General features: G+C 35.7%; 1 protein-coding gene across 1 annotated transcript in view; it reads right to left on the reverse strand.

The window, feature by feature from the left end:
• Positions 1-4371: 4371 nt before the first annotated feature.
• Positions 4372-16304, reverse strand: part of LOC145680301 (uncharacterized) — a 43353-nt gene continuing 31420 nt past the window's right edge. Inside the window, exons 7-11 of the mRNA XM_081750664.1 lie at positions 14416-14788; positions 12861-13043; positions 10147-10384; positions 7301-7392; positions 4372-4745 (exon numbers count right to left, since the gene is read on the reverse strand). Of these exons, the coding sequence (XP_081606790.1) occupies positions 4639-4745; positions 7301-7392; positions 10147-10384; positions 12861-13043; positions 14416-14788 (993 nt within the window). The 3' untranslated portion in view covers positions 4372-4638. The remainder of the gene's footprint in view (positions 4746-7300; positions 7393-10146; positions 10385-12860; positions 13044-14415; positions 14789-16304) is intronic.

Raw genomic sequence — 16304 nt, forward strand, 5'->3', positions numbered from 1 at the left:
CTTTAAACTTCGGGATATGAATTTACAAGAATCCCGGGTGAGGTAAACCAAAAATTTTACAACGACTCACCAAAGGTAGTCGTTAACCCTGGTCCAGTTAATATAAGTATATCTCTAGTGGCAATACTCATTTATACCTTAAAATATCTTCTGATGTTATATTCACTAAGATGATCACCTTTTAACGAAATTACAAGTTCATGATAAATAGTAAATAATTTATTCTTTGATTACCTTTTAACGTATATTCACACAAACTGTCTTGCAATCAAACATGTTAAGTAAGTATATATAAACAACGACATAGCAACCAACAAGACAATAATATATATTTCTTATATTAAAAACATTCTTCTTCTATTATTTTAATTAACGTTATAATATGTATAGTGCTTGTGTAAAAGCACTTTCTGCCCGAAAGATAAACAATTATGAATCATACAATTATGAATCGATACAAAGTATCTCGTTATAACATGTTTACAAATCTCATGCAAACGGTCCTTAATTGGTTGACTTGGGAGCTTTAGTGTACTTTCATTACCAATGCTTAGGGCGATCAGACATCCCGGTTTAGGCGGAGAAGTCCCGGATTCACGTCATCTGTACCTCGAAAATTGTTCAAAACTCTACATGTCCAGGGTTTCTCCGAAACAAATATTTAAAAACAATTATATCATTCGTGCAATATTTTAAAAAAAAATACGGCTCTTATTGAACATCAATATTCAATTAATAGAAATGACCTATTCAGTCATTCCCTTTGGGGGAATATCGATCTATTGTTTTATTATTCCTGAATTTTCAGTAAAAAACAAATACGTAACTATGACTATACGGTAAATTTTCAAACGGTGTCCCGGCTTTTTAATCTGCAAATTTGGGAGATCTACTATTGGTATATATGAGAAATGGAATCCGAACCATACGAGGCACACCGCCATTAACTTCAGAAGATGCCTTATTCATTTGACACAGGATAATTTGTATCATGTCTTCATTTCTTCTTATGTTCCTTCTCGTTAACAGTATGTACCGGTATTTTGTTCTTTCTTCTTTCTTCGTTTATTCGTAGCCCAAGTTTCTGCTTCTCTTTCAAACTCTTCAGAAGCTCCTGCTAGGGCCGGTTCTATCTATGCTGATTTCGACCACGTCATCTACATAGACCATATGTTGTGTTAGTCTTTTATTTGTACGTTCTTCTAGGTTTGTTTAGTTGCCCTTACAGCTTGTTCTAATACAATGTTTAAAAGCATCGTTGATAGCGGATTAGGCCATTAACAATTCCAAACTCTTCCAATCTCGTTCCTAACAGATTTTATGGCAGTCTCGTCTTTTTGAAACATTTCATTAATTCTGTTCTGTTTAGGCTGTCATAAGTTGGTCGAAAATCTATGAACAGATGATGCAGATCTGTATTATATTCGTATGTTTTCTCGCCCATTTGCCGAACGGAAAGTATGTGATCTAGTGTTAATCTTCCTGGTCTGAATTCTGTCTGGCATTCACCTATTGCTTTTTCTGTCCATTTTGAGACTCTTCTATTGAGGATTATTGCTAAATATTTAATATGAAGTTGTCGGCAAGGTTATGTCTCTGTAGATAGCTCAGTCCATTTTGGTTTTTTAGGTACGATTTTTACCAGAGACCACATACTTTGAGCATTTCTAACTTTCGCTAGATTTTCCCATCAGATTGTGAAGCTGTGAAATTTCGTTCCTGCTCTCTCTATCAGTTCCAGCAATATCGTATCTGTCCCTACCGCCTTTTGATTGTGTAAGGAGCACATTACCTCCATTACTTCATCTTCCTTGGGAATTTTTTGTTATTTCTTGTTCTTGTGCTCCCAGTTCAATTTCCTCAATCTCCAAATCGTCTCTTGAATTTCGTACTTCATTATATTTCTTCTTCAACTTTAAGATTTAACAACTCTTGAAAACACTCCTCCAATTGTTTGTAATCTCTTCTTGCCCTACAGCAATTGTACCGTTCTTTCTCCTACATGCTTCTATTCTTGTTTGTTATTCTTTAAGTCCTTTATAAAATTTTCTACTTTCTTTAGCTTCATACCTCTCTCGGAGGTCTACTATCTTCTTTTTCTTCCCATTCCCTTTCATTTCTTCTTATCAATTTACTAGTTGTTTCTTTTCCTAGTATCTTGTCTGACTCGATTTGGTTATCACCTATAATAACTTTTATCTTGCTTCATATTTTTCTTGGATTAATTTACCACACTCTTTGTATACCATTGCGCCCTTTTATTTTTATTTTCAATCCACTTAATTTTGCTACCGTGTCCTTTAATATACATTTTAAAACCTCCCATTTTCTTCGACGTTTTCTTCTTTTATATAGTATTACAGTGATGTCCATTCTACGTCTTTCCATCGTATTTCCTGTAGCGCAGCCACTTGTACGTTATATTTTTGTAGCTCCTTCTCCAGATTTCTTGCAGCTCTAGGTTGTCCTGGGCTTCACACGTTCCATGTAGCCAATTTTAGTTCCGTCTGTGCCAAGGTCATCCTCTTCTTTTGTCCGCCCGGCTTATTCTTCTTTTGAGGTTTCTGAACAAGCTACTTTCTTCTAGGGTACAGTTGTAGGCCTACGCCCAACCCCAATCTGAAGGACCGGGAGTTTTCTGCCGAGGGTCGTCTTCTCCTAGCCTCTGTATGTTCTCCTACTAACTGTAGGGCAGCACTGTTGGTTTGGTCCACCTCGGATGAGGCCGGTACCCACTATATTTGGTGGCCGTTCCTCTATCCTACACCTGGGGAAGCGCCTGGTGGGAGTCCAGCTTCTCCATTTCAACTTATTACCAAATATAGCGTGAATAATCAGACCGAGAGATTTGGTTCTCATATGAGAGCGACACATGATTCACATCTGAAATACCAGTGAGACGCTAGTGTGAGTATTGATTAAATACTTAAATGATAAAAGTTATTTGGATAGGTCGAGGTGAGATGAGTATAAAACAGGATTTTAGGAAGGTGAGTAATAATCCTGTCTAAATCGATTTATTACAAGATACAATAAAAAAAGTTTTGTTTTGAAAGAGAGACAATAAATTACATGTGAAAAAAATTATGGTACAGAAGCTACTACCATATTCTATTTATCAATAGTTGTATCTACCATATACATTCAAGCGTTCATTATGTTGCATCAATCTTGCAGTGATGAGCAAACTACGGCCTATGGGCAGAACCGGCCATCTGAAAGTTTTATCCGACCCGTGACATGATTCCTAATCTGGCGAATGAAACAAAGGAGAGAGTTACCAATGTCCTCCTTTACCCGGATATACCTTTTTTCAGGCTCGAAAATGGTCACACTGGTTTTTAGGAAAATATCTTTTTTTTTAGGGGGGAGGGGGAGTACAGGCAACTGCCGTAACTTACATCACTCTTATTTTATAATAAATTATATTGGCCTGCCGAAAGCTTTTTCTTTGATCCCCATCCTTAAAAGTTTGTCCCTCACTGAGCTTTTGTATACCGTCATTATATTCTGTTCCACTGTGTGGGTGACCGCATCTTTGAGTTCATTAGCAGTGGGGAACTAAAGGAACATTCGACTGTAGCACGTAAAATAGTCCACCTATGATCCTTCAGTTTGAGCCAAGCAGTGATAATGGAGTAGATAGAAACAAGAAAGCTACCAAGTTGTGCACCATGAATATGTACGATAAAATGGAAAATTCTGCCAATTGTGAGGTGCACAGTGTGACATTGTTTTTAATTCCCATTTGTTTCGGGAGTTGAAAACGAGACTGTTCGATAAGCACTTTTCTACTGCTGGTGAACTGAAAAAGGGTGTAACTACAGGTTAAATACATTGGCAGTAACAGAGTACAATGGGAGCATTGAGAAAAACAGGTGTCACGGTATGAAAATTGGTTGAACGTGTATGGCGAAGATATTTGAAAAATAGAGTAAAGTAAATAATTTGTCGTTTGTGTTTCACACCAAACATTCTCCTAGAGCCTTACTTATGGTGCGTGAGTCTAGTTCGATCCCAGCTCACGCCAGGTGATCTTTATGGTGAATAAACACAGTGTGTGTAGGTTTGGTCGGGGTTCTCCCGTTTCCTTCCACTTTCTTCATTTCACCACTTCACTCATTACCATCATCACCGTCTCGGTTAGCTCATGGAGTGTTAAAAAAAAAAACCCTCAAAAGTTTCCTTTTTTTATGGATGACCCTCGTAGAATCCACTGGCAAGCTTCTTTCTGGGACGTCGAACCTTCATGCTTCATACACCATTAAATTACTTAAGTAATATTCTTTCAATGTGCCGTTACAGCTGCCCTAAATCATGAAAGGAGCTTCAAATCGTGAAACCAGGTATAAATATGTCAAAAATACTTCATAAATATAATCACTTTTAATGAAATTATCTCATTAACACGAAACGTACAACATAGTAGTGTACATCTCAAATTCAGTTTATATATATATAATATATACATAATAGACGATATCCATCGTCGTCTATCGACAACATATACATCTGAGGAAATGGATCTGACTGACTAAAAAATATTTGGGAAAGTCAAAGGCATACACGCAATCAGTGCGTTAAAGTCCATACTGTTTACAATTACAACGAACTCAATTATTGGTCGATAACAATAGTTTAGAGTAATCCTTCCATTTCTTTCATGAACTGCATATAAGCGTCATCCTTTGTTTGTTGATTAACAGCAGGAGATGGTTTCGACACCACTGCTTCAGCCTTGAGATCTGGAAAGATAAAATACACATATTATAAATACTATTACAACATACAACTACTAATAATTATATTGATTAATTATTTAATAGTCACTGGAAATGCAAAATGCCTATAAAATCTCTCTTTGCAATGGGCGAATTTACGAAAAATGGCTTCACAAGTGTACTACAATCGTCAACACACTTCCACCACATTTCTTAGAATTATGTTCGATATAACAGGATGAAGAGCAGTCCTTTCCCGGAGATGATAAAAATCTGAGGTTTTACAGCATTTATCTCAGATTTACGGTCCGGTGCTATTTCACAGTCTCCCTATCCCAATGCAGTCCCTGGGAAAAGACTGCCTATGTAGAGCACTTTTGCTTGTAGCATTTCCTGAGTTTTTTTCTTATGATTTCGTCAGATTCAGCCAACACTTTCATTACACCCGATAATTACGTACCCAGCCAGCATTATATACCCTTGGGGGAAAAATAAGCACAACCCTCTCTGGCTGTATAAAACGTTGAAGAAAACTCAGTTAATTCTTCTGATACTGTTCAATCTGACCTCCCCTCCCCCCTATTTCCTCTCCAATATATTATATCCGCGGAATACCCAGTCTAAAAAGGCTAAGCTAGAACAATAATCCAGAATAATCATTTTTTTATGTTTTGGTACCACAAAGGTATAATACTGATTGATTACTACAAACAGGACCTACGATAAAGGTGTATAGTATACGAATGTTCCTGCAAAAGTCATGGAACGCTATCATGGAAAATGGCTGGAGTTTCAATCAAAAGCAGTGCAGTTAATAGCTGACAATGTTCTTTCATACCATGCTGTACATTTATTAATTTTTATTCGCACCAGTATCTATGAACTTCCCCGTCCCTTTCAATACACATTATTCCCTCGATCTGGCACAGCTTTCGATACCTACTCCTTTCCAAGTTTGAAAAACAATTTATGGTGAAGTTTTTACATTATGATAAGATCATTATGAAGTAAAAGCCTGATTCGTATCTAAATCAGCACACTTTTACAAAGCTGTGTTGAAGAGTTGTTTCATTGATGTGAGAAGTGTGTTGGCACAGGAAACGGGTGATGAAAGTTCAGATTCTTGGCAAATTCTAATTATGTTCAGGGTAGGAACATTTTGGCATCCACTCGTACCATCACAAAGATTTAAGTTTTTGCTTCGAATAGTTTGCTATATACACTACCATTGTCAACACACTAGTCAACATACATAGTTATGTGGGAAAAAAAAAAAAAAACCTAACACATTATACAAAATCCGTGTATCATTCAAACTTATGAACACCTGTTAAAGTTTATTCCCTATCCTAAAAATACACAACTAAATTTTCATTTCCAAAATATTTCTGTAATTTTTAAAATTTTAAATACACACTTAGAATGTGTCACAATGTTACATTTACATAGCGACGCTGGTCCCTAAAGAGTTGAACTTAATCCAATAACGAGAGATTTAAGCTGGTTGAGCCTGTAAAAATGAAGTAAGGATGTCTATGTCTTAAAGGATTTTCTAAATAGATGTAACATAATTGAAGATAAAAACTCGAAGGAAAAATAATGCTTAGATTATAGGCAAAACTGAACTCGCTTGCAATTTGCGCAGCAGAGGACTTTTCCAACTGACAGGCTTCTTTGTAAATCTGTAATTACATACACAGAGAAGAAATCTCACTTAACGCAGAACCCCAAGTGAAAGGCGCCATAAAAACGATTCCAGGCAACATCACTGTTAGATGGGCCATAACATTAGAAACGACCCGGTGAATCTAGGCTGCCAACTATGAATCTGAAGACATGTGTCGACAGCTCATTTCGTCCTCGAGATTCAGAATACATAAACACCATGACGGACAGACAGAACAAGAATAAAAGAGGTCCCTTCCTTTTAAAGCTGTTTTAAAAATCACAATAATAATAATAATAATAATATATATATATATATATATATATATATATATATATATATATATATATATATATATATATATATACACTAACAGTTTTCCTCCATTCTCTTTGTAAAACTTGTTTTTATTCGAATTTCACCTGCTTCTAAATAATAAGTGATTACACTTCTTAACCATGAACATTTCAGCAAGAAGTTATTGATATCTATAGCACGATTTCTTTCAGAAAACAAACGTTGCTGCACATATCCGTGCTGAAGATGGCAATAGCGTTTCATCGTAACATTTACGGTTGGAATTTTAATCTAGGAATTGTTTGGTAAGTGCAATTTTAATTAATATTTTACTTTGCATCTTATCAAAGCACTTAGCAACCTAAGAAGTAATCGAATTCTTCTATTTGACATTTTGATATATATCTTTCAAACAATGAATGGATGCTTGCTTAGTGCTGCCAGTTATTGTAATAATAATTATTTTGTATTATTGTATTATTTTGTATCTGAATTCAGACGTAAGTTTCGCTCTTCTTCTTACGAGATATCCAAGTTACAACTCTATATTGTCAAAATTTCCAACAGTTGTACACCCGTTTTAACTAATTTTCAATTACTACTTCTCGTTCTTTACCTGGTGCGCTTCCTTTTGTGTCCTTCTTTTTTTCTTCTCGTCTTCTTCGCAAAGACGTTGGAACGAACCTTGTGACGTCCGCACTCAAATTTCTGGAAAATCAACACATCAGTCACAACATATAAATTCCATTGGATCAAGGCCTACAGAAACAAGAACTTCTAGGATTTCTTCGGCATGCTTCGGTATCGTTACACTACTTTCTCAAACTGTTTTGCCTTCTGAAAACCTACGGACAATCTTTCCCTTATATACCATATGTAGATTTTTTTTTCTTTTTTAAGTTTCATAATCCTAACTCAGCTGAATTTACACAGAAACAAGTATGGGAAATATCGTACACGTGGATATTCTCTTGAACTGAGAAGGAAAGTAGACAATCGAAAGGAATATGAGATAGATGGTCATAATACTGGATCAAATGAGATCCTTGAAGAAGAGTCTGAAAGAAGGAACAAAGGAAAGCACTAAGCAACCAAGTGAAATAGGGTTACCGTATTTCAACAACTAAGAATTTTACAAGAAGCACCGAGGAAAGAATAAGTAACTACAGAAGAAGGAAGACATTAACTATATTTGCGGGACAATCGAAAGAAAATGGATACGAAGGAAAAAATAACTTACAGAAAAGGAACAAAAAGAAAAGAAAACAAGAGGCAATAAATAAGAAAAGATAGTATAAATTAAAAAAAAATATATATATATATATCGTTTCGGCAAGAAGTAAAGACATGCGGAAAAAGAAATGAACAAAGTACCTTAACCCAGTTATGCCTGAAAAAATTTCTACTATTAATTGTTTTATTTTTTTTTTAAATTTTAGCTCATATTACTGCCTTATGACGAAAAAAAGGCAAAAAAGATGATCCCCACTTCCACTTTCACCGGGAGGGGGTGTGCTTTAAAAAGGGCCAGTAGAAACCACATTGGATTGATAGAGCATAGACGAGGACGCCTTAAAGTCAGTATTGCAGAGTGTCCTTTTAAAAGGACGGTAGGCATATCTGGGTTAAATAGCAAGGGGGTATAAAGAGAAAGGAGAACGCTGAAAGACGAGAAAAAAGTAATATACACCGGGATGTGCAAAGCATATAACATGAATCCATAGAAGAAACAAAACAAAACAAAACAAAAAAAAAAAGGAACAGTCGAGAAAATACAACAGTGTAAGGATAACATGATATGACTATAATGGAAAATTTCGCAATATACAAACAACACGAAGAGTTGCAATATCAGACAGCAACGAAGGATACTGAAATATACAATAGTATTACAAGACAGCAGGATTCTTGAGAAACGAAATGTTATAAGCTTAAGCAATTTGGAGAGCAGAAGAAACACAGATGAATGGGAGAAAAAGAAGTAAATAAGGAAAACAGTTAACAAAAGAGGAAAGAAAGAGCAAGAGAAAAGAAACAGAAGAGTACATGTGCAGAGGAGCACAATACAATAAGAAGGCAGAGCGAAAAAAAACTGAAATAATCAACTAATGTTATATAATGGAAGTTTAATCGCTTGGTTTTCAAAAGGAAGGACAGTCCGAGAAAGGTATTATTACTGGACAAAATGTAACCATCTTTTTATTATTCTAACAGCAGCACTGGCTGCGTGAAATTTAGAATAAGTTACAAGTCAGGTTCTGATTTGTTAATAACTTAAAAATTTACTTTACTTTAGTTTAGTGACTTTTATCCTAACGAGACTGATGTTAAATAAAAGTGAACGTCTACGATGTAGAAAGAATCGGAAGTATTCAAAGAAACAGAATGTACATCGTGTTTATCCATCGCAAAGATCATAAATTAAACATAACTTTCTTACAAGGCTGTCTATATTCTTTATTATAAATTAACGAGAAATGTTACAGTTTCGGAAGTATATCACTTCCTTCTTCAGACTACTATTCCAACTGAAATCATAGATAACGTAACATAATTTGTTATGCTTGTAAGAAAGTTATGTTTAATTTATGTTTAAGATGGACACAAGGCCTTTTTTATAAAAATATCTACGCAAAGATCATATAGAGATAATAAACTGACACTGGACTAGAAATGAGAGCACTATCGGGCTACCACTAAACGACAATCTTTCACAGGAAGTAGTAGATACCACATGTACTTATGTGTTGGCCTTAGTTTGAACCCCGATGGCAGAACTTTCTTTGTCCTTCTGCGATGAGCTTTTGTAAGTCAAAAGTTTTCTGCAAGAATTTTGCAAAAATTTTCTGCAGAAGAAACACTTGTAATTCTTAAAAATACATTTTACGTGACGTAAAAAACAGTTCAAACTACATTTATGCGAGTACTCTGTCCATTTAAGACATTCCCCAGAGCAGTCATGTTTTTACACTTTTCTGTTGGCTATATATATATATTTCTCTCTTTTTGGCAATTTTCTCTGCACAGACGCGGCAAATTTTCTGCGATCACATCGCAGATCGCGGCGTGTTCTGCTATAGGGGTTTGAACTCTGGTGAAGACATCTGAATCTTACGTTAAATTATAACTCCTACCTTATATAGTTTCTATATTGAAAATTAATCTTTCAAACTTTCATTAGAAATACCAATAGTCAAAGTATACAAGGATTTTTCTTCTTCTTGTTCTTTGTCGTCATTGTACTTCGAATGATCAATTTTTGAAACCATTTTAATATTCTTAACCGCCACTTTAATATAACATCTCATTTTCACGAGAAGACTGAAATATATGGCAAATCAAGAACAATTCATGTCTCTATTCAGAACATTATCCTATCTTATGTCGAACTATGAAATTTATTCTTATTTGTATCTCTTTATACACGTACGTTTATCAGCAAATAAATCAAAGTGTACGTACCTAATTTGTGGTTTAGCTTCGATGGTAGCGCTCTGTAGCTTCTTGCCTTCGTTCATTTCTCTCGGTCTGTTGATCAGCTGAGGCCCAGCACTCACTACGTTAGGATTGATGGTAGCCGACGTTGCTGTAGTCGTAGGTGGTGGTGGCATTTGGGTTGGTGCAGCTCCTGGCATGGGCACTGGCAGAGGTATAGACGGTGGACGAGGTAAACCAGGTCGTAATAAACGAGGTGGCATACCTAGAGAACAAAAATAACAAATGTTATATACTTTTAAGTCACATTATAACACTGAAAAAGTTTAACCTTGGTTATCACTCTGTGGGCAAGTGGAAAAATCTAATCAAAATAAAATATATTCTTTACGGTACATCAGTGGTAGTCCGAGAGTGTTTCACCCTACCCGGGAATAAAACTTAAGAATGGAGTAAAGCACACACGTTTCAAACTCCATCCGCAAAGGAAGAGTGTAGTTGGCCATCAAAATAAGTTGGGTCAAATCTTGACTTTTCAGTTTGAAAATATTTTCTTTAACCTTTTGGATACCAAGCCCATTCTGCGTAGTGATCCTTTAGTACCAAACCGATTTTCAGATAAATGCATTCCATATAATCACTTTCAATTGTTCGTTGTCCATACTTCAATTGACCTGAAGACATGAAACACCCAGATTAGAACAAGATTTAGAAAACGCAATAGGCAAGTTCATCTAACCGTCGCGTAAGGATAGGGGAGAAAAAAATGGAGAATGACCCCCAAAGAATGGTTCTTATTTTGTCCTGGCCTGCAGAGTGCTATAGACTATCACTGCTTTATATAATTCACTATCATTGCTTTCCCTGGAAACTAGAGTACCAAACCAATGCGTCCCTCGGGTGCTGTAGTCAATTTTCCAGATCATGTTTCTTTTTTAATACCGAATTACAGGAACAAATACGAGCAAGTAGGCGGAAATTGACGACTAAATAACGGCGAGGATTAAGGCAATGGACATGAGATATGTGAAGCCTTACGGGATAGAACTTTAAGGATGCTACAGGAATAGAGAATTAAATGGAAAGAAGCAAAGCATCTAACTAGAGAAAAAATAGCTTTACTATCTCTTCAAGAAACCTCGAAAGTGTGAAAGCAGATGACGACGACTACGTAAGTGAAACTGTTTTCTACTTTATATCAGGTAAGTGTGAGTGAAATATTCTGCCCAGGTGCATTATTTCGAAAGCCAGAAAAAATGAAAATTATGACATCTGGTTAATTACAATAGTCCGCAACCACACACTGTTGCCATCGTTCAGCAAATGATTGGATTCCGTGGCGAAAGAAGTCTGGAGTTTACGATGCGGAGAAGTCCTGAACAGCACGTTCCACCGCCCAATTATTAGGGAAGGTTATCTCTAACAAGAAGTGATGCGAGATACCGGAAGAGGTAGTAGTCGAAGAGAAAGACGTCAGCAGGATACGGTGGGTGAGGAAGGGTTTCATACTGTATCTCATGAAGAGATTGCACCGTCCTTTGATCGATATGTAAGCATGAATTGAGCACTGACAGATGCTTGCGGATAAGTTTGGACTTCATTTCATGAAGTTCACGTCTATAACGATCAACAGTGATGTTTTTGCCTTGACGGAGAAAGAAATGATGAATTGCATCTTTAGTCTGTTCGGCTTTATGCAACGTTACTCCATTAACTACATATTTGCTAACGTAGTATTGGGTTTCGTTAGTATATTATATATATTCAGTTTTCTCACAATTTATTTTCAATAAGATATTTTTACACCATGTACTAACAGTACCTAGATCTTCCTGCAGTACGTAGTTATCATACTCACTATTTACTATTCTAAACAATATTAAAATCATCGGCATACAACAAAATATTTGAGTATTTAATTTTCTCAAGCACATCATTAATAAATATATATATATATATATAAAAAAAAAGAAGCCCCAGACGAGATCTCTGAGGTATGCCATTCTTTATACAACCATAACTAAAGGTTATTTGACCAATTTTTACTTTAAATGTTCTGTTTGCTAGTTAGCTCACAAATCAGTGACGGTCACAAGGAGACAGCCCACAAAAAATATAAATGTTCGTGTGTTATAATTTTAAATATCTTGCAAAATGCATTGACTAATGTTATTGGCCTGTATTTTTTTTATAATTCTACGATCACCTGTTTTGTGTACTGGTACAATGTATACTTGTTTCCATATTGAAGGAAATTCACTATTTTTCAGGGATGCATTAAATATATTTGTTAAAACAGTTGACAATTCGGTACTACAGGCTTGGATTATATAATAGGGAATATTGTCAGGACCAGTAGCTGTGCTCTCCTTAATAACTTTAATTACTTGAATAACATCAGACTCAGTGATATTCGGTATATCTATAACGTCATGATTGCTAATGAGCGATGGGGAATTCATAACCTGGCGTAATGTTTTAATTCTAAATTAAAATTTTCACTATAAACATCTTTAAATAATTCCACATCATTTGATTCTGTGACTGATTTGTCATTATGTTTCATTTCAGTTGGTATTTGCTTCCCATCAGAATTTTTAGAATTTTCCAGAAAAACATTGTTATTGTTATTAACCATATTATTATTATTAACATATTATTATTATTCCCATACACTATGAAGTGAAAACCGTAACCAAAGAATATATACGCATTAAGTACAGAGTGCCTTGATTACATACCTGGAGGTGGACCAGGTGGTAATCTTATGGCCATCCTTGGTGGGAGACCTGGTGGTGGACCTGGAGGAACGCCAGGCCTTCCTGGAGGTGGTCCTGGAGGCAGTCTGATTCCTGGAGGAGGTGGAACTCCTGGCCTCAATGGTGGTGGCCTAAACATCATTGGAGGTAGACCGGGCGGTGGACCTATAAGAATATGTTGTGTGAACAATTAACTCCAACAGAAAGATTCTTTGCAATATTTTTCACCATGACATGTAACTGTTTAGTCAATAAATATAAACACATACGAAATATATTTTTAGAGCATAAATGATATCAATAAATGTTAGTTTATGACTCAAAATGTAGAAACTTAATCTTTTTAATTCTATTCATGAATATGTAATTCTCTCCATCTAATTCTTTTCTTTACATTAGCTTTTCTTATTAACTTATTTTATACATTGAATAACGTTCGGATACAGTTTCGTTGCCATTTTATACCAAAGATAACGAAAGCAAACAGAAAATAAATCATAACAAAGTTATAATGAACAAAATACAATACGGCTAAAAAGGTACACAATTACATATTAGTAATTCTATCTTTGCTGACTGTATCTATGCCTTGTAATAAACTATTTAACAGATTTAAAAAAAAAAAAAAAAAAAAAAAAAACTTAAAAAATAGGGAACAGTGGATAACTAAGAAATATGAGAATATGAAAAATAAGGAATATGAGAATATGAAAAATAAGGAATATGAGAATTTCTTATATAAATTATGGATGCGAGGAACCCACAACATTCGTGAAAAAATAAATTGAAAACACTGCTAAACTTTTAAAAAATATTAACATAATTTTAAACAAATATCAAAATCTCCATGCAATGTAATAAAAAAAAAAAAAAAAAACAATATGGTTGTCGTACGTTGAACAACTGCTACAATAGGAAGAAGGTAATATTTAAAGGGACTGGTTAAACAATGGTCTATCTCACTTTTCCACATAAACTCTTTTTCATGCACTACACACTAGTATGAAAGTTGTGCTATCTATTATCTGTGGTTTGAGAACTTTGCTGTGGGATATACCAAATCTCGTCTAATTTGCTATCTAAAATTTGTAGAATTATGCATTGTTATCTGTCTTGATAATTTTAACTACTTTTTTTGTCACAAAGTTGTAAATATGGGATACACCCTTCTTCCACCAGTCCACTCATTTCTTTAAATGCTATCCCATCACTACCAAGGAACACCTACTACTCTCTTCGACAGCGAATTGAGAAGAACGCTATAAAAAACAGAACAACTGTCAAACCGAACTTAAAGTGTTCAAAATAAAAAAGACTAGAGTGAAGCAAGTTTAGATGTCACAGAGTTTCTTCCACATTCCTTTTCTACATGCTTCTTTAGTAGTTCGTATCTTCATTAATTTCTCGTTAAAAAAAAAAAAAAAAAAAAAAGAATAACACACACTTAAATATTGAGATTATTTTTATTAATGTACAAAAAGAGCAATTATGGTAAGAACGTAAAATAAATAAATAAATAAATAAATAAAAATAATACCTGGTGGAATTCCTGGAGGTGGCGCAGGAAGCGGAGCTGCGGGTTGTGGCTGTGACTGTTCCTGTGACTGCATCTGTGGCGGAGGCTGCGTCACCTGTTGAGCTAACATCGCCGGTGTCAGCGTAGGTGTTTGCTGCACCGCTTGCACATTTTCACTTGAGGAAGCCGCTTCAGACGGTGGCTGTTGTCCCTGCGGCTGCTGAAGTCCAGGAGCTTGGGGACCTGGTTGTTGTGACTGGGACTGAGCTTCTTGTCCTTCCTCTTCCTGTGATGGCTGTTTATCTCTGGTCGATTCTTGCTCTTCAATACGGGATAATCGTGCGTGGAGGTCAGACTGTCTATCCTGTTCTCTTCTCCGATGTACTTCTTCCATCTATGAAACATAATAAGAAAGAAAGATTAAACTTCTTCAGTCACGACGTACTCAATCAAGTATACAGTAAACCTTCGATTTAGTGGACCTCGAATCAACGGAATACCAGAAAGGTTGACACACTATGAACATTTTTCGGAAATATGCAGTTATGAGGAGTTCTTCTTTCTTTTTCTTTTGTTGTTGTTACTAACATGGTTGGCTGGTTGAAGTTTAGCGTCCCATTTCAGCATTGAGAGTATATGAGACGTGGACTGTAGTTTAAGGTAGAATCCGGACCACCAACGTAACATATTCAATTCTCAAGGCTCTTCCACCGCGAATCGAACTCAGGACTACCAGACCACCGGGAAAGACATGTTATTAATGTGGTATGAACATGAAATATCTTACATTTACATTCTACTGCACAATTTTATGTGTAATGTAATATTTTAAATATTGTTCATAACACAATTTACGATCTAAGGGACACCCTTTCGCGCAGTTAGTCCGTTAAATTGTGGGTATACTGTATTTCGTTTCTAATCCCTAACGTTTGGTTGACATGTACTCGTAAATGATTATATTTCGTATCTTATTTCATGCATGACACGTCTTAAAGCATATATTCTTTTATTTATTTATTTATTTATTTGAGTTTTACGTCCCACAAACCTTACTTTTAGGCTAAAAGAGACGATAAGAAATGAGTAACAATGAAATGAATGATGAAAGAATAACACATAACAACCACTCTCTGAGCACGATCCAACACGCAATAGACAGATCCTGTGATCAGTAATTTAACTCTTGATTTGACCAATGTTTTCCTTATCATGATACTTACATTTTGATTCCTCAGTATCTCACAGCGGTCAAGGATATAATAAATATTCAGAATTTCAAAGCTAGCAAAACTACAGTAAATTCCAGTATTCTGGAGAGATCAAAGGGTTGTAAATCCTCAGTATCTCGCAGCGAGTAATGGAACTGTTAATCCTCAGTATATTGCAGGAGCAAGGGGACTATCAATCCTCAGTATCTAGCCGCTATTAAGGGGACTGTAAATCCTCAGTATCTCAGTGGTCAAGGGGATTAAATTCTCAGTATTTCGCAGCCATCAAGGAGCTGTAAATCCTCAGCACCTCGCAGTGAGCAACGGATTGTAAATCCTCAATTTCTCGTACCATGCAAGGAGCTGTAAATCCTCAGCATCTTGCAGTGAGTAAAATACTGTAAATCATCAGTTCCTCGCTACAAGCAAGGGGTAAATCCTCAGTATCTCGCACAAGTAATGAGACTTTTAATCCTCAGTATCTTCCAGGAGCACGGGAACTGTAAATCCTCACTATCTTGCATCAGGCAATGAGCTGTAAATCCTCAGTATCTTGCAGCTATCAAAGAGAATGCACATCCTCAGTATCTCCAACACGCAAAAGGGCTGTAAATCCTCAGTTCTGGTAGCGATCGAAGGTTATAAATCCTCAGTATCTCACACTGAGCAAGGTGACAAAATTTTCAGTATCGTGCAGCA

This window comes from Thermobia domestica, chromosome 3 (genome assembly GCF_964235325.1).
Source record: "Thermobia domestica chromosome 3, izTheDome1.hap1.1, whole genome shotgun sequence".
In the NCBI taxonomy this organism is placed as follows: domain Eukaryota; kingdom Metazoa; phylum Arthropoda; class Insecta; order Zygentoma; family Lepismatidae; genus Thermobia; species Thermobia domestica.